Source organism: Coregonus lavaretus, assembly GCF_964263955.1.
Source record: "Coregonus lavaretus genome assembly, chromosome: 2".
Taxonomy (NCBI): domain Eukaryota; kingdom Metazoa; phylum Chordata; class Actinopteri; order Salmoniformes; family Salmonidae; genus Coregonus; species Coregonus lavaretus.
The window spans coordinates 40497414-40517367 of NC_139989.1; the positions used below are offsets into that span (position 1 = coordinate 40497414).

The following is a 19954-nucleotide window of genomic DNA, read 5'->3' on the forward strand; positions in this document are numbered from 1 at the left end:
TCTAAAGAATAATCATGTCATATTGTTTATTATTTTGTGATGTCATTAAGGATGGTATCAAGAAAGTACTGTAATTTGGAACATATACACATTCCATCTGTCAAGTCTTAAACCAATACGTTGTGTATAAGAAATGAAAAATTATGAAAGTATTGTTGTTAAGATAGGAATGTGATTTTAGTTTTCTAACAAGATCATAGGTTTTCATATAAGCTATGCACAGTCAGTAGCCACGCCCCGAGTGAGCTCAGAGACCGTGTCAGCAAGTAGGAACGCCCCTTTTACCAGAGTGCATAAAAAGCCTTGGTAACGAAATTTACATTAGACCAGAAAGCGTGGAGCTGTGGCTACATGGCTTAAAATGGTTAGACCAGAAAACGTGGAGCTGTGGCTACATGGCTTAAAATGGTTAGACCAGAAAACGTGGAGCTGTGGCTACATGGCTTAAAATAGTTAGACCAGAAAACGTGGAGCTGTGGCTACATGGCTTAAAATGGTTAGACCAGAAAACGTGGAGCTGTGGCTACATGGCTTAAAATGGTTAGACCAGAAAACGTGGAGCTGTGGCTACATGGCTTAAAATGGTTAGACCAGAAAATGTGGAGCTGTGGCTACATGGCTTAAAATGGTTAGACCAGAAAACGTGGAGCTGTGGCTACATGGCTTAAAATGGTTAGACCAGAAAACGTGGAGCTGTGGCTACATGGCTTAAAATGGTTAGACCAGAAAGCGTGGAGACGGTAGTCCACACATTTGAAATGCTTAGAACTTTGAATCTCAACACAAGGTGAAGAAGATAAACTCACCAGACTAGACCTGAACATTGCCAGTCTGCAGCTGTAAACTCTGACTAAAGACATGAGGTGGGAAGGAGAAAATCCCATCTCAGACAGTCATTAGAAGGCTTCTGAGTATTTGTTCTATTTGAACACTCCACTCCAAGCCAAGCCAGGACAACAAAGAAGAAGGACATTGTGACCTCTGGTGGGCAATCAGAGCCTTATAAGTGAGCTGAGCGAAGACCCAGCCAAAACCTCCTTTCCAAGAGGGCTTGTTTCAACAGAGATAGACGAGCGGCAAACATGTAAATACATTAATTGGTTTCTTACTCCAAAATGGGCGTTGGTTCGTGAGCAATGTATGATGATTACTTTGAGGGCAGTTTCCAAATGTATCAACAATAAGTTTGACTCTCTCTTTCTCTCTATCTCTCCCTCTTCCTTTACCCCTCCCTCTTTTGATAACCAAGCAGTCATGCTGTTATTAGTCCGCTAGGGACTTTTTCTCATGTATTAAGTATGAATGTATTCTGTGTTATTATTTAGTTAGCTAGTAAATAAATAATTAAGCCAATTTGTGTAGTGCTGAATCATAAGTAATGCTGGGGTTTGTGCAGATCCAAGAAGTCTACGAGCATTCAGAATGAGACTGATAAGAGGTAATGATTGATACGTTGACTGTTTTATACATAGTGATAGGTAAAGACCTTTTAGAGTTTAATTCGGGAGATGGTAACTCTATAAACAACTTCTTCTGTGGTGCCCCAAATCCTAATGAGTTAATTGTTACATGATTAATTTAATCGAGTAACCATTAAACATAGTTAGTTGATTCAATAAATTATAGTCAACAGATTAATGAAAGTCACGACACTTGCGTACATTCAAAATGATTAGGCAATCATCATTTATTTGAAAAACACTTCACCATGGTCAAAGGGATATTCAATGTTTTTTTTTTTTTTTTTTTTACCCATCTACCAATAGGTGCACTTCTCTGAGAAACATTGGAAAACCTTCCTGGTCTTTGTGGTGGAATCTGAGTTTGAAATTAAGTGCTCGACTGAGGGACCTTACAGAGTGTGTGGGGTACAGAGATGAGGTAGTCATTCAAAACTCATGTTAAACACAATTATTGCACACAGAGTGAGTCCATGCAACTTATTATGTGACTTGTTAAGCAAATCTTTACTCCTGAACTTATTTAGGCTTGCCATAACAAAGGGGTTGAATACGTATTGACTCAAGACATTTAAGCTTTTCATGTTTAATTAGTAAACATTTCTAAAAACATAATTCCACTTTGACATTATGGGGTATTGTGTGTAGGCTGGTGACACAAAATCTCAATTTAATCCATTTTAAATTCAGGCTGTAACACAACATGCACTGTAGATCCAAGTTGTCTAGACTTTAAATATAAAGATTAGCTGGCTACTCACTAGCAGGTGGGCTTGTGCTTGAGATTGTTTATGAGATCTGTGTTAAAAATGCACTATGCAGAAATCGCTCCGCCATTTCCTGACACAACAATTCTAATAGTTTGCCTAATTTCAGTTTGTGACAAAACAAGCAAGTATAGTGTAGAGAATCATTGTACCATCTAAACCACTGTGAAATAATATATTTTCTGTAATCAATAATATTGTTTTACCCACTTCATATGTATATACTGTATTCTAGTCAAGGCTCATCCTACTGCTGTACACACCTTTTCTATTCATATACTGTCCACACTGTCTATAATTCACACCATTATATGCATATTCACTGAGTATATCAAACATTAGGAACACCTTCCTAATATTGAGTTGCACCCTCCCCCTCCCCTTTTGCCCTCAGAACAGCCTCAATTCGTCGGGGCATGGACGCAACCAGGTTTCGAAAGGGATGCTGGCCCATGTTGACTCCAATGCTTCCCACAGTTGTGTCAAGTTGGCTGGATGTCCTTTGGGTGGTGGACCATTCTTTATACACACTGAAACTGTTGAGCGTGAAAAACCCTGCAGCGTTGTAGTTCTTGACACATCCCTGTGTGCCTGGCACCTACTACCATAACCTGTTCAAAGGCACTTAAATATTTTGTCTTGCTCATTCACCTTCTGAATGGCACACAAACACAATCCACGTCTCAAGGCTTAGAAATCCTTCTTTAACCTGTCTCCTCCCCTTCATCTACACTGATTTAAGTGTATTTAACAAGTGACATCAATAAGGGATCATAGCTTTCACATGGATTCACCTGTTCAGTCTATGTCATGGATAGAGCAGGTGTTCTTAATGTTTTGTACACTCAGTGTAATATATATATATATATATATATACATACATACATACATACATACATACATACATACATACATACATACATACATACATACATACATACATACATACATACATACATACATACATACATACATACATACAGTGGGGAGAACAAGTATTTGATACACTGCCGATTTTGCAGGTTTTCCTACTTACAAAGCATTTAGAGGTCTGTCATTTTTATCATAGGTACACTTCAACTGTGAGAGACGGAATCTAAAACAAAAATCCAGAAAATCTCATTGTATGATTTTTAAGTAATTAATTTGATTTTATTGCATGACATACAGTGGGGAGAACAAGTATTTGATACACTGCCGATTTTGCAGGTTTTCCTACTTACAAAGCATGTAGAGGTCTGTAATTTTTATCATAGGTATGATTTATAAGTAATTAATATGCATTTTATTGCATGACATAAGTATTTGATACATCAGAAAAGCAGAACTTAATATTTGGTACAGAAACCTTTATTTGCAATTACAGAGATCATACGTGTGGTCCTCTGTAGCTCAGCTGGTAGAGCACGGCGCTTGTAACGCCAAGGTAGTGGGTTCGATCCCCGGGACCACCCATACACAAAAATTTATGCACGCATGACTGTAAGTCGCTTTGGATAAAAGCGTCTGCTAAATGGCATATTATTATTATTATTATTATTATACGTTTCCTGTAGGTCTTGACCAGGTTTGCACACACTGCAGCAGGGATTTTGGCCCACTCCTCCATACAGACCTTCTCCAGATCCTTCAGGTTTCGGGGCTATCGCTGGGCAATACAGACTTTCAGCACCCTCCAAAGATTTTCTATTGGGTTCAGGTCTGGAGACTAGCTAGGCCACTCCAGGACCTTGAGATGCTTCTTACGGAGCCACTCCTTAGTTTCCCTGGCTGTGTGTTTCGGGTCGTTGTCATGCTGGAAGACCCAGCCACGACCCATCTTCAATGCTCTTACTGAGGGAAGGAGGTTGTTGGCCAAGATCCCGCGATACATGGCCCCATCCATCCTACCCTCAATATGGTGCAGTCGTCCTGTTTCCTTTGCAGAAAAGCATCCCCAAAGAATGATGTTTCCACCTCCATGCTTCACGGTTGGGATGGTGTTCTTGGGGTTGTACTCATTCTTCTTCTTCCTCCAAACACGGCGAGTGGAGTTTAGACCAAAAAGCTCTATTTTTGTCTCATCAGACCACATGACCTTCTCCCATTCCTCCTCTGGATCATCCAGATGGTCATTGGCAAACTTCAGACGGGCCTGGACATGCGCTGGCTTGAGCAGGGGGACCTTGCGTGCGCTGCAGGATTTTAATCCATGACGGCGTAGTGTGTTACTAATGGTTTTCTTTGAGACTGTGGTCCCAGCTCTCTTCAGGTCATTGACCAGGTCCTGCCGTGTAGTTCTGGGCTGACCCCTCACCTTCCTCATGATCATTGCCCCACAAGGTGAGATCTTGCATGGAGCCCCAGACCGATGGTAATTGACCGTCATCTTGAACTTCTTCCATTTTCTAATAATTGCGGCAACAGTTGTTGCCTTCTCACCAAGCTGCTTGCCTATTGTCCTGTAGCCCATCCCAGCCTTGTGCAGGTCTACAATTTTATCCCTGGTGTCCTTACACAGCTCTCTGGTCTTGGCCATTGTGGAGAGGTTGGAGTCTGTTTGATTGAGTGTGTGGACAGGTGTCTTTTATACAGGTAACGAGTTTAAACAGGTGCAGTTAATACAGGTAATGAGTGGAGAACAGGAGGGCTTCTTAAAGAAAAACTAACAGGTCTGTGAGAGCCGGAATTCTTACTGGTTGGTAGGTGATCAAATACATATGTCATGCAATAAAATGCACATGAATTACTTAAAAATCATACAATGTGATTTTCTGGATTTTTGTTTTAGATTCCGTCTCTCATAGTTGAAGTGTACCTATGATAAAAAATACAGACCTCTACATGCTTTGTAAGCAGGAAAACGTACAAAATCAGCAGTGTATCAAATACTTGTTCTCCCCACTGTATCTCTCTCTCTCTCTCTCTCTCTCTCTCTCTATATATATATATATATATATATATATATATATATATATATATATATATATATATATATATACAGTGAGGGAAAAAAGTATTTGATCCCCTGCTGATTTTGTACGTTTTCCCACTGACAAAGACATGATCAGTCTATAATTTTAATGGTAGGTTTATTTGAACAGTGAGAGACAGAATAACAACAAAAAAATCCAGAAAAATGCATATAATTTTTTTTATAAATTGATTTGCATTTTAATGAGGGAAATAAGTATTTGACCCCTTTGCAAAACATGACTTAGTACTTGGTGGCAAACGTTTCTTGTAATTGGCCACCAGGTTTGCACACATCTCAGGAGGAATTTTGTCCTACTCCTCTTTGCAGATCTTCTCCAAGTCATTAAGGTTTCGAGCCTGACGTTTGGCAACTCGAACCTTCAGCTCCCTCCACAGATTTACTATAGGATTAAGGAATGGAGACTGGCTAGGCCACTCCAGGACCTTAATGTGCTTCTTCTTGAGCCACTCCTTTGTTGCCTTGGCCGTGTGTTTTAGGTCATTGTCATACTGGAATACCCATCCACGACCCATTTTCAATGCCCTGGCTGAGGGAAGGAGGTTCTCACCCAAGATTTGACGGTACATGGCCCCGTCCATCGTCCCTTTGATGCGATGAAGTTGTCCTGTCCCCTTAGCAGAAAAACATCCCCAAAGCATAATGTTTCCACCTCCATGTTTGACGGTGGGGATGGTGTTCTTGGGGTCATAGGCAGCATTCCTCCTCCTCCAAACACGGCGAGTTGAGTTGATGCCAAAGAGCTCCATTTTGGTCTCATCTGACCACAACACTTTCACCCAGTTCTCCTCTGAATCATTCAGATGTTCATTGGCAAACTTCAGACGGGCCTGTATATGTGCTTTCTTGAGCAGGGGGACCTTGCGGGCGCTGCAGGATTTCAGTCCTTCACGGCGTAGTGTGTTACCAATTGTTTTCTTGGTGACTATGGTCCCAGCTGCCTTGAGATCATTGACAAGATCCTCCCGTGTAGTTCTGGGCTGATTCCTCACCGTTCTCATGATCATTGCAACTCCACGAGGTGAGATCTTGCATGGAGCCCCAGGCCGAGGGAGATTGACAGTTATTTTGTCTTTCTCTGTTGTCACCTTCACACCAAGCTGCTTGGCGATGGTCTTGTAGCCCATTCCAGCCTTGTGTAGGTCTACAATCTTGTCCCTGACATCCTTGGAGAGCTCTTTGGTCTTGGCCATGGTGGAGAGTTTGGAATCTGATTGATTGATTGCTTCTGTGGACAGGTGTCTTTTATACAGGTAACAAACTGAGATTAGGAGCACTCCCTTTAAGAGTGTGCTCCTAATCTCAGCTCATTACCTGTATAAAAGACACCTGGGAGCCAGAAATCTTTCTGATTGAGAGGGGGTCAAATACCTATTTCCCTCATTAAAATGCAAATCAATTTATAAAATTTTTGACATGCGTTTTTCTGGATTTTTGTTGTTGTTATTCTGTGTCTCACTGTTCAAATAAACCTACCATTAAAATTATAGACTGATCATGTCTTTGTCAGTGGGCAAACGTACAAAATCAGCAGGGGATCAAATACTTTTTTCCCTCACTGTATGTATATATATATATATATATACACTGCTAAACAACACAATGTAACTCCAAGTCAATCACACTTCTATTAAATCAAACTGTCCACTTAGGAAGCAACACTGATTGACAATACATTTCACATGCTGTTTTGCAAATGGATAGACAACAGATGGAAATTATAGGCAATTAGCAAGACACCCCCAATAAAGGACTGGTTTGCAGGTGGTGACCACAGACCACTTCTCAGTTCCTATGCTTCCTGGCTGATGTTTCGGTCACTTTTGAATGCTGGCGGTGCTTTCACTCTAGTGGTAGCATGAGACGGAGTCTACAACCCACACAAGTGGCTCAGGTAGTGCAGCTCATCCAGGATGGCACATCAATGCGAGCTGTGGCAAGAAGGTTTGCTGTGTCTGTCAGCGTAGTGTCCAGAGCATGGAGGCGCTACCAGGAGACAGGCCAGTACATCAGGAGACGTGGAGAAGGCCGTAGGAGGGCAACAACCCAGCAGCAGGACCGCTACCTCCGCCTTTGTGCAAGGAGGAGCAGGAGGAGCACTGCCAGAGCCCTGCAAAATGACCTCCAGCAGGCCACAAATCTGCATGTGTCTGCTCAAACGGTCAGAAACGGACTCCATGAGCGTGGTATGAGGGCCCGACATCCACAGGTGGGGGTTGTGCTTACAGCCCAACACCGTGCAGGACGTTTGGCATTTGCCAGAGAACACCAAGATTGGCAAATTCGCCACTGGCGCCCTGTGCTCTTCACAGATGAAAGCAGGTTCACACTGAGCACATGTGACAGACGTGACAGAGTCTGGAGACGCCGTGGAGAACGTTCTGCTGCCTGCAACATCCTCCAGCATGACCGGTTTGGCGGTGGGTCAGTCATGGTGGGGTGGCATTTCTTTGGGGGGCCGCACAGCCCTGGGTTCCTCCTAATGCAAGACAATGCTAGACCTCATGTGGCTGGAGTGTGTCAGCAGTTCCTGCAAGAGGAAGGCATTGATGCTATGGACTGGCCCGCCCGTTCCCCAGACCTGAATCCAATTGAGCACATCTGGGACATCATGTCTCGCTCCATCCACCAACGCCACATTGCACCACAGACTGTCCAGGAGTTGGCGGATGCTTTAGCCTCATCAGGAGCATGCCCAGGCGTTGTAGGGAGGTCATACAGGCACGTGGAGGCCACACACACTACTGAGCCTCATTTTGACTTGTTTTAAGGACATTACATCAAAAGTTGGATAAGCCTGTAGTGTGGTTTTCCACTTTTAATTTTGAGGGTGACTCCAAATCCAGACCTCCATGGGTTGATAAATTTGATTTCCATTGATAATTTTTGTGTGATTTTGTTGTCAGCACATTCAACTATGTAAAGAAAAAAGTATTTAATAAGATTATTTCATTCATTCAGATCTAGGATGTGTTATTTTAGTGTTCCCTTTATTTTTTTGAGCTATATGAGCTATATATATATATATATATATATATATACAGTGGGGAAAAAAAGTATTTAGTCAGCCACCAATTGTGCAAGTTCTCCCACTTAAAAAGATGAGAGAGGCCTGTAATTTTCATCATAGGTACACGTCAACTATGACAGACAAATTCAGAAAAGAAAATCCAGAAAATCACATTGTAGGAATTTTTATGAATTTATTTGCAAATTATGGTGGAAAATAAGTATTTGGTCACCTACAAACAAGCAAGATTTCTGGCTCTCACAGACCTGTAACTTCTTCTTTGAGAGGCTCCTCTGTCCTCCACTCGTTACCTGTATTAATGGCACCTGTTTGAACTTGTTATCAGTATAAAAGACACCTGTCCACAACCTCAAACAGTCACACTCCAAACTCCACTATGGCCAAGACCAAAGAGCTGTCAAAGGACACCAGAAACAAAATTGTAGACCTGCACCAGGCTGGGAAGACTGAATCTGCAATAGGTAAGCAGCTTGGTTTGAAGAAATCAACTGTGGGAGCAATTATTAGGAAATGGAAGACATACAAGACCACTGATAATCTCCCTCGATCTGGGGCTCCACGCAAGATCTCACCCCGTGGGGTCAAAATGATCACAAGAACGGTGAGCAAAAATCCCAGAACCACACGGGGGGACCTAGTGAATGACCTGCAGAGAGCTGGGACCAAAGTAACAAAGCCTACCATCAGTAACACACTACGCAGTCAGGGACTCAAATCCTGCACTGCAAGACGTGTCCCCCTGCTTGTCCAGGCCCATCTGAAGTTTGCTAGAGTGCATTTGGATGATCCAGAAGAGGATTGGGAGAATGTCATATGGTCAGATGAAACCAAAATATAACTTTTTGGTAAAAACTCAACTCGTCGTGTTTGGAGGACAAAGAATGCTGAGTTGCATCCAAAGAACACCATACCTACTGTGAAGCATGGGGGTGGAAACATCATGCTTTGGGGCTGTTTTTCTGCAAAGGGACCAGGACGACTGATCCGTGTAAAGGAAAGAATGAATGGGGCCATGTATCGTGAGATTTTGAGTGAAAACCTCCTTCCATCAGCAAGGGCATTGAAGATGAAACGTGGCTGGGTCTTTCAGCATGACAATGATCCCAAACACACCGCCCGGGCAACGAAGGCGTGGCTTCGTAAGAAGCATTTCAAGGTCCTGGAGTGGCTTAGCCAGTCTCCAGATCTCAACCCCATAGAAAATCTTTGGAGGGAGTTGAAAGTCTGTGTTGCCCAGCGACAGCCCCAAAACATCACTGCTCTAGAGGAGATCTGCATGGAGGAATGGGCCAAAATACCAGCAACAGTGTGTGAAAACCTTGTGAAGACTTACAGAAAACGTTTGACCTGTGTCATTGTCAACAGAGGGTATATAACAAAGTATTGAGAAACTTTTGTTATTGACCAAATACTTATTTTCCACCATAATTTGCAAATAAATTCATTACAAATCCTACAATGTGATTTTCTGGATTTTTTTTTCTCATTTTGTCTGTCATAGTTGATGTGTACCTATGATGAAAATTACAGGCCTCTCTCATCTTTTTAAGTGGGAGAACTTGTACAATTGGTGGTTGACTAAATACTTTTTTTCCCCACTGTATATATATATATATTCCGGACACTGACATTGCTCATTACGATATTTCTTAATTTATTTATTTTAATTATTTTGATTTTGTGTGTTTTGCATTGATAGGTATTACTGCACTGTTGGAGCTAGAAACATAAGCATTTCTCTGCACCTGCGAGAACATCTGTAAAATATTTGTACTCGACCAATACATTTTATTTGTTTAGGTTAAATAAAATAGAATTTGCCATGATGTTTAACAACAAATCATGCAATTAAGAAAAATGTCTATTCATCCAGATAAATCCATGCCTAATGGTTTGTGCTCCTCCTCTCTCAGGATCAGTTCCTCCATACTACAGGGAGGTGTATGAGGCCATCCGGAGTAAGATAGATGAACGAGTGCAGGTTGAGGTCTTCCAGAGGTTGCTCAGCAGGACAGATCTTCCCAGTGCTGTGCAGGGCCAGGTGAACACAAAACGTTTGCTTTACTTGTCACAGCTATAATTAGAATGCCCGCCAAATGTGGAAAGGAAGTTTGTGGTTAGGTTTTTTAGGCTCATGTTTTTGTTGTTATCACACAGAAGCACAGACTGGTTTGTTATGTATTAGGGTTTTCTATCCGCTTCCCTTCTTGGAACTCCAAGAAAAGTGAACAAGACATTCTTCAGAATAGGAGGTAGACACTAGACAGAAAATACTTGCAAAATATCTAGCGCTCTTTGATACAAACCATTCAACTCTATCCAAAGACCCTCTCAAGCCTATATTTGTTTTACCACTAAGTACTAAGGGGGTAATTACAATACTAGTTCCAACACCAGTTATTAGTAAGGGTGTTTTCTCCAAACTATCTCCTTGCTGCCTTTTAATTAGTGGTATTTGCTTCAGTAAAGCTTACTCGAAAGTGATGGTATTTGAGGGGATGACGTTTAAAAGTTGTGTTATTAAGTGCACATGGACATGGAAAATATAATGTGTTACACATTATCCATGGAAACACTTCATAGATTTATTTCAGCTGAGGCCTCATGGTTCAGTTTGATGTCTCTTACTGTAGTATATCAATACTAAAGTGTTTTCTGCATTTTCTTGTCAACCACTGCTGGATTTAGACCTTGGATTGAGCAATGACCTTTTAAGAGAGTCATAGTATGTCCTTGTCTTTTCCAGATTGCTGAGCATGTTAACTACACTGATGGATTCTTAAGCAAGTTGTCCCTCTATAAAGCACTGGCGTTGATTGCACTTGCTCAGCAAGGAAAGCAACCAAGCCCGAAACTCTTGGAGAACTGCATACAAGGTAAGCCTTTGAACTAGTTGTTTTCAAGTGAGGACACCGCAGTAAATGTGTAGCTTAATGAGTAGCTTGACTGTTTAGTATCTAAGGTCAAGAACCATTGTGACTCCTATAAACAGCTTGTGTGAGAAAGTTCAGTTCACTATATATTTATTGTGTGAAGTTTAATATGCATGTGACAAGCTAAAGTACACATTGTATTTGCACACAAAACAAGCAAGTGTGCTGTGCCAAAAAGGTGGTCCTAGTTTTAACATAGTGTGTTGTATGTGTTGGCCGGTTTCCTCTAACCGCTGGGCATTGCGTCCAGGAATACACCAGCTCCCGTCCCAGAGAGTTACAGGAAGAACTCTTCCCTCTCTCTCATGTACACTTGTATTTCTTGATTATATGAATCAATTTACTTTCACATGCTGCGGCTAGGTTTTTGTGAAGAAAAGCATGAGTGTTACAGTGTACAGTACCATTAAGTTGGAGAGGAGGATGAGTCTTTGATTTTTCAGAGGTAGCCATTACTCCAAACACAGCCCTGAGTTAGAGCTCTGTTCCAAAGCTCATATGATTATTTAGGGCCCTCTGTGTTATTTCAGGTGCTGCCAATATGGCAGCTGACTGCTTTCTGTGAAACTGATGTCATGTTTTCTCTGCTGAGCTATGGTAGAACTGGTTTCCTGGTTGTTGTAGGAAGTTGATTAACTCTGCTCATACCTCTCTGTGAAATGTGCAAGGAGGGTTGAATTCAGGATCACATGAATCACACCCTCATCACTGTTGTTTGAAAGACTGTGGGGATCTAGATGTGATGCCTAGTTTAGAAAGAATGCATTAATGATTAAATATAATAGGTTTGTACTGTACTGTTGTTTCACATAACAAGCTGTGATTCATGTGAGGAACGTTAGGGGGTAGGATGAGATAAGACTTGTATTTCTCACAGACACGAACACTGCCTCTTTGTGATCTGTGAACCGTCCAAGGCACGTAGGTACAAGGAGTACAGGGGAACAGTGTCTATGGGTGCTGACTCTACAGGTTGTGATGATAACAAACGTATGCCTGGCAACAGTGTGCAACAGTGGAGCGCCAAGTGGCTGGGACCAGCCTGTGCACCAACGATTGGCTGAGTAAGTCTAAACCACGCTCAGTCTCTACTCTGATTGGCCCAGCAGGGAGCGGGAACTATCTCTGTCAGAGTATTTGAAGAAGAACTTAGAACAATGGATCAGTTCTCTGAGTGCCCTGCGTGGTATTTCAGTGGACCCGTATATACGAACATCATATTTACCATTGAAGGTTTTGCATTAATTAAAATACTAGTCTTTTTTAGAAGACGTGTATTGACCTCTTTTGTTCCTAATACCAGATTTGAATTGACGCAACTTAACAAGACGAAAGAGACATTTGAGTTTAGGGAGAGGCATGTGTGCTTTCTGATGGTGTCAAGTCTAGTTTCCTCAATATTACGAAAGGTGTACCGCAGAGGTCGGTATTGGGACCTGTTCTCTTTACTATTTATATACAGTGGCGTGAAAAAGTATCTGCCCCCTTTCTAATTTTCTTTACTTTTGCATATTTTTTATACTGAATATTATCAGATCTTCAACAAAAACCTAATATTAGATAAAGGGAACCTGAGTGAACAAATAACACTACAATTATATACTTATTTAATTTATTTCATAAATAAAGTTATGCAACACCCAATGCCCCTGTGTGAAAAAGTAATTGCCCCCTTACACTCAATAACTAGTTGTGCCACCTTTAGCACAACCAGGAACCAAACGCTTCCTGTAGTTGTTTATTAGTCTCTCACGTCGCTGTGGAGGAATTTTGGCCCACTCTTCCATGCAGAACTGCTGTAACTCAGCGACATTTGTGGGTTTTCAAGCATGAACTGCTTGTTTCAAGTCCTGACACAACATCTCAATTGGGATTAGGTCTGGACTTTGACAAGGCCATTCCAAAACTTAAAATGTGTTGCTTTTTACCCATTTTCATGTAGACTTGATTGTGTGTTTTGGATCATTGTCTTGCTGCATGGCCCAGCTGCGCTTCAGCTCACAGACGGATGGCCTGACATTCTCCTGTAGAATTCTCTGATACAGAGCAGAATTCATGGTTCCTTCTATTAAGGCAAGTCGTCCAGGTCCTGAGTCAGCAAAGCATCCCCAAACCATCACACTACCACCACCATGCTTGACCGCTGGTTTGAGGTTCTTACTGGGGAATGCAGTGTTTGGTTTTCGCCAGGCATAATGGGTCCCATGTTGTCCAAAAAGTTATACTTTTGAATCATCTTTTGAATCAATAATAGAACATTCTTGCAAGAGTCTTCATGATCATCCAGGTGCTTTTTGGCAAACTTGAGTCAACTTTTTGGACGACATGGGTGCCATTATGCCTGGCGAAAACCAAACACTGCATTCCACAGTTGACCAAGCTATGTTAGAGCTGCGATCTGATTTTGTTGCATTACAGAAAGCCCTTGTTGATTTAAAACGTGTACTTAATGCGGGCAAAACTAAATATATGTTATTCTCTAAGATGAGCTGCATATTCACTAATTGGATGGTTCTCTCATCGAGCGGGTTCCCGCCAATAAATATCTGGGCGTTTGGATTGATAAAGATCTAACGTTTAAAAAACATACTGATTAGCTAGTTAAAAAGCTAAGATTTAATGTGGGCTTCTTTTATCTTGTCTCTCCATGAACAGCAGGAAGCTCTGCTCCACAAGTTTCCAACATACCTCACTTCCCTGTTTAAATATTAAAATATGAGATACCAATCCCGTTCTGAGGTTTTCTTAACTCTTGAGGTCCCAGTTGTCTCCACAAAGTTTGGTAAATTTGCCTTTAGTTTTAACGCACCACAGTTATTGAATACCTTACTAAACAAATTACACCTGGATTCCCTGGTACCGATAGGGCAGTTTTTAAAACTCTGTTGTTAAATGAGTTCACTGAAGTGTGCAGTTGTTTCAATTGACTATTATAACTTGTTGTAATAATCGTATGTAATGTATTTATAGCTGTCTTGTAGTTTATTTTCTATATTTTGTTGTTGTATTGATTACATTTTTGTCCTCAAGGCACCATTGCAAAAGAGACACTGGTCTCTTTTGGGCTCCCCTGATTAAATAAATGTTTTTTAAAAATGTGAATGGGAGAATTCAAGTGTCTGAAGGATCAGACTTTTATTTTATTTATTTATTTCACCTTTATTTAACCAGGCAAGTCAGTTAAGAACAAATTCTTATTTACAATGACGGCCTACACCGGCCAATTGTGCGCTGCCCTATGGGACTCCCAATCACGGCCGGTTGTGATACAGCCTGGAATCGAACCAGGGGGTCTGTAGTGAAGCCTCAAGCACTGAGATGCAGTGCCTTAGACCGCTGCGCCACTCGGGAGCCCCCAGGATCAGACTTACCGTCTGATCCTTCAGACACTTGAATTCTCCCATTCACATAAGGGAGGTGAAATGTCAAATGTACATTGGAACATGCTTGCTTTTCCCACACAACATGGATGTGTGTAGTAAAACATTTTTATTCAAACCTGCACTACAGGGAATCATAAATTATGTATATTAGTTCAATACAGCTGGATGTGTACACCTTGTCTGTGAGCATAGCTGTGCTGATTGCCTTCTAGATAAATGAGTATATGAGAGCATTGGTTACTCATGTTTGACTTGGTGTTTGTTTGAAAGAGTTCCCTAAGCCCCAACTTGGTGAGTTCAAGGACCTCCAGAATCTGAGGATGCAGCCAACTCAGGAGAGCCCCCTCACAGTGTCCCAGACCCTGGGCAAGCTGCTGGCCAGGGATACAGTCCAGGTGGAGCTAATTCCTGAGAAGAAGGGTCTGTTCCTCAAACACGTGGAGTACCAGATCACCAGCCAGGTGAAGGCTGCATTTAATTATATATGATCGTAACAAAAATGGCCTTCGTTAGAAGAAGGAAATTATTCATAAAAAACGTCAAGCACATACTTTACCATATATTTACCTTTTTAATTTTTACTAGGAATTTTGATCATAACTCCAAAAAGCCAGTAATTCCCTCTGGCTCTATTGTTGGCTCCTCAATTATTTCTGGATTTTTGGCTTGGTGAAACGAATGGCTTTAATGCTTGTTATAAAGGGTCCATCTAAGAATTAATGTATACATACTGTACATTGCATCGTTTACACTGGATGCCTCAGCTGAACAGAGCTGGTGTTGTTTCTGTGCAGTGAGCATTTACAATCAGTATGAACCAAAGCCAACGCATGACAAACACATCCATTGTCAATATATTTGTTGAATTCACAACCCAAAGCATTATGTTATTTTGTACATCTCGGTTATTCACTGATAATGTTTGTTTTAACTTTTGTAGCGTTTTAAGATATCCGTTTACCGGCGGTACAGTGATTTCGATGTCTTCCACGAGCTCTTACTGCAGAGGTTTGCCTACAGAATGGTGCCTGCACTGCCGCCTAAGAGAATGCTGAAAGGAGGTATATATAGGATGTCAGTCAGAACATTTGCTTATTAGGAGGAGAGTGAGGCTTTGATCTGTAGATACTAGTGTTCCAATCTGCATCAGAGCTGGGGTCCCGCTGCCCCAAGGGAACTCCAATGGTATTAATCCAACTTCACTCCGTGTTCCTACAGCAGACATTAACTATGTCTTTATATTACCATTATTAAATACAAATGTTATTACTTTATGACTGTATTCAGGGTTGGGCGAATAACTTGAAAAATGTAATCCGTGACTGATTACAATTACATGATAAATAAAGTAATCAGTAAAGTAATCATTTGGATTTCTCAAAATTAGTAACCTAATCGGAATACATTTGGATTACTTTTGCATTACTTTCACTTCTAACACCCAGACATATTTTTTAAATGCTTAAAAATATAGCTTTTTTTTTGTAACATGGGTATTTCCAAATGGGGACTAGTGTAAGAGCCTAAAGATCCTATAATTCACATGTTCTATTCTATGTGTAAGACAGTGGAGGCTGCTGAGGGGAGGACTGCTCATAATAATGGCTGAAACGGAGCAAATGGAATGGCATCAAACATGTGTTTGATGTATTTGATACCATTCCATTCATACCGCTCCAACCGTTACCATGAGCCCGTCCTCCCCAATTAAGGTGCCACCAACCTCCTGTGGTGTAAGAGCACAGTCATAGGTTTCCATACTAACCTTTTCACTAGGTGGCACCAGCCCATGATTTGGTTGCACCACAATTGCTGGAGGGTCACCCAATATAAATAAATATTAGCCTCATCGTCTTATAATGTAATTCAAAGAGTTTCATTCTGAAGTGACTACTAAAATAGTATGATTCAAGAAATAAATGGTTTATTCTAACATCATATTCAAGCACAAATACATGATTCCAGATATATTGATGTGCAACCCCTAACCAGTGATTGTCATGAATTTGGGGTTTGGCAACTAGGCAATTGTTGTTATTATTTTACTATGAAAATAGGGTTCCAGAATTTTCATATTTATTTTGTTCAATAGATAATTATTTGTCTTTATCTTTTTGGGCACTAATATCATATAGGCTAATTTATTTGGGACTAATTACCCAACTGAGGAAGTGGTTAGCTAGATTGCTAACTCAAAATATAGCCTATTACTGATAGTTAGCCGTGTAATTGATATCTAACAGTACATTTAATGTATATGCCTATGCACCCACCTTGAATGGCCGAATGCCCTTTGTGGAATATTAAATACAATTCAGACCAGAAAGCTGAGACCCTTTTCTCTTCAACTGTAACAATATTGGTTGCTTTCAATAGTGTTTCCCCCGCGATTAAGCCTACATTTTGAAATATTGGGCAATCAGAAAGCATTTCACAAAGGAAAGAGAGAGTGAAACTGCACTGCTTCAAAGCAGCAAGCAGGAACTCTGTAGTCCAGACGATTCGGATTGACCAGTGAGCCAGGTGTAAATGTTTTGGAAGCCTTACCTATTCATTCAACCACAAAAGGAGCCATCCACCCTTGGTGGGCGATCATCAGAATAATAGAATCTCTGAGAGCATGTGAGAAGTGTTGATGGTGCGCTAAATGACAGCAATGATGACAAAGTTTTATCAAATGTTCCTCTTGATAATAGATTAAGTAATCCCGGAAGTAATCAGCTGTTTTTAAGAATGTAAGTAATCCGATTACACGTTTTATAAAGTAATCCGGGTTTATTAGTTACTTCATTTTTGTAATCCGATTACGTAATCCCAGTTATATGTAATCCGTTATTACCCAACCCTGACTGTATTACATAAAACAGTATGACATCATCTGTTCTCTTTTACGGAAGCAGAACAACTGATTATTTTGGCTCTTTAACTGACCTCTGTCTGTCTACAGTCCTGACCTCCATGTCTGAGCGGGACTTTATAGAGGGAAGGCGGCGTGCTCTGGGCCGGTTCATCAACCTAGTGGCACGACACCCCTTCTTCTCAGAGGACGAACTGGTCAAGACCTTTCTCACCTTCAACGGCTCGGTATGTCTCTGCTACTGAAAAGACCACCTTGCATCATCTCTGCTAGTTGTCTTCGCCAAGATCACTTTGTTATTGGGTTTGCCACGAATAATGACAGTATTGCTCACACAACTTTACTCTCTCTCTCTCTCAGGACGTTCAAGTGAAAATGCGTGATGCTTGCAAGAAAATGGGAGATGAATTCATGACGAATAGAATGGCAACTCTGGCAAAGGTTTGTGTTGTTTCTATTATGAAATACTGTATCAAATGACTTAGCTATTTGAAATCCTACTGAGATGCAGCAGTGTGAGTCTTTGTACATCTGTGCAATAGGAATATCTCCCAGCTGATATCCAGGCCCAGTTTTCATCAAGCAGGGAACTGATCAAGAATATCCACAACAGCTTTCACAAGCTGCGGGACCGGGCAGAGAAGATGGCAGAGCGCTCCAAGGAAAACGCCACTGATTTGCTAATGTTTGGAAGGGAGCTCAGGTACAGAACTCAGCATTTAAGGGCATAAAGCGCTCTTTCTCTATCGCCACTCTCTACACAAGTGTTTTGGCCCAAGGAAATGTATTATGTTAGCTATCCCAAGGATTTGTTTTTTTTCCTTTTCATGGTTCTCACTTAAAATCGTTTTTCTCAGCCGAGACACAGTACTGGTCCATCTTCACTAGTTATGCTTTCTGTTGCAGTACACTGGGCTCCGATGGTTCACCCATTCCCTCTCTGGCCTCATCCCAAAGCACCTGGGGCATTCTCCGTCAGTCTCTGAAAGGCCTTTCCGTAGAGTTTGCTCTGCTAGCCGACAAAGGTGCTCAGCAGGTACAATCCAGCTGACTGTATACGTACCACCTGCTCTACTGTGCTATTGCCAAACTCTACCTGCGTGCAAAACATAATCATTTATTCATTGATATCTTAAGGGGAGGAGAGAAGAGGACGATGTTGTGGAAAAACTGAATCTATTCTTGGATTTGCTGCAATCATACAGAGTAAGTTTGTTTGAGAAATGTAAAAAATGCAGTTACTGAAGAACTATGTAACAACATGTTAATACAATGTTACTAGTGTAATTACAAATTTACTACACAGGTATAAGAGCAACTTAATTTAGAGTGTTACCTATATATATGTCCCGTTTGGCTCAGTTGGTAGAGCATGGCGCTTGCAATGCCAGGGTTGTGGGTTCGATTCCCACGGGGGACCAGTACGAAAAAGTATGAAAATGTATGCACTCACTACCAGTGGCGGCTCCTGAAAAAATTCTCAGGGGGGGCAATTTTTCTGATGATTTAGGTGACCTACACAAATTTTAAAAAAGAGATGTCCAGCAACAACATGAAGACAGGGGCAGCATATAAGTCAATACCAGAAGCATTTATTGACTGATCTCAAAAGTGTTGGCTTACCAGGGTTGGTGGAGCCCTCAGTTTCATCTTTGCCTCGCAAAGCTAACTCAAACACTCCGCAAAACTTCACACACTGGATTAGCCGGCTGAGGATGTGGCGGTTCTTGCTAATGTCGTAGTAAATATATTTGTTATAGTGAATATGGAATATGATATGTTGAGTAAAATGTTGTGCTAAGATCTATTTAGGTCAGGAGCTGGTTATAAGTTCTGTTCCTATCCAATAACAATGGACAAAAGGGTCCTATCTTGTCAGCCTTGTCAGTTTCAGTTCTCCAGTAAACTTGTGATTATCAACACTAACCTCATCGTTGTGGCGGCGGACAGCTAGCCTGTATCCCTCATCCAGTTGAGTGGGAATGTTCACTCTCCCCAAAGCAGACAATCTCAAACAGCTATCCATGTGGGTCTTTGACAGCTCATGTTTCTTAATCTTTCCTGAAAGATGGTGCATGTCCGTTACACACCAGTCGCTGTCCAAGCGGTGCTGTCTGCCGTGCCGCCTTCAGGGTGAAAGAGTAAGCAGGGGGTAGCAGAAGACTGCATTAGCTGCATCGCAGCCTGCTAGCCAGGTTTTTCGTTCGTACCAATTTTTGGAAAATCCTCGGGTGTAGGACTTCCCCCCTTTAGTAGAAACCTGTTGAATTATTAAATTTGGTCTGGGAGGTCCTAATTGTTTCGTTGCCAATTTATCTTGATTTGTTCGCCGACAAAAAGTAACTTATTTCAAAGAGACAATCGAGTTGCACTGAACGCTATAGCCATCTTGATAGTAGTACGTGAATTGATTGATGAGGCTACCCGCTCTTTTCTTAGTTACGTTCATGGTTACGTTACGTATGACGAAAGCGCGTAAGTGCAAGCCCTCAGAAACCCATAGAGATTGTATTGAAAGCTCTGATATTTGAAAAAAATAGATTTTACAT

At 41.3% G+C, this 19954-nt stretch overlaps 1 protein-coding gene across 1 annotated transcript in view; it reads left to right on the top strand.

Annotated features, from left to right (window-relative positions):
- Window positions 1-19954, top strand: part of LOC311104527 (sorting nexin-8-like) — a 30060-nt gene that overhangs the window by 6579 nt on the left and 3527 nt on the right. The window contains exons 2-10 of the mRNA XM_084146390.1: window positions 10146-10273; window positions 10979-11108; window positions 14819-15009; window positions 15489-15609; window positions 17496-17632; window positions 17766-17846; window positions 17948-18108; window positions 18312-18441; window positions 18543-18611. Of these exons, the coding sequence (XP_084002516.1) occupies window positions 10146-10273; window positions 10979-11108; window positions 14819-15009; window positions 15489-15609; window positions 17496-17632; window positions 17766-17846; window positions 17948-18108; window positions 18312-18441; window positions 18543-18611 (1148 nt within the window). The remainder of the gene's footprint in view (window positions 1-10145; window positions 10274-10978; window positions 11109-14818; window positions 15010-15488; window positions 15610-17495; window positions 17633-17765; window positions 17847-17947; window positions 18109-18311; window positions 18442-18542; window positions 18612-19954) is intronic.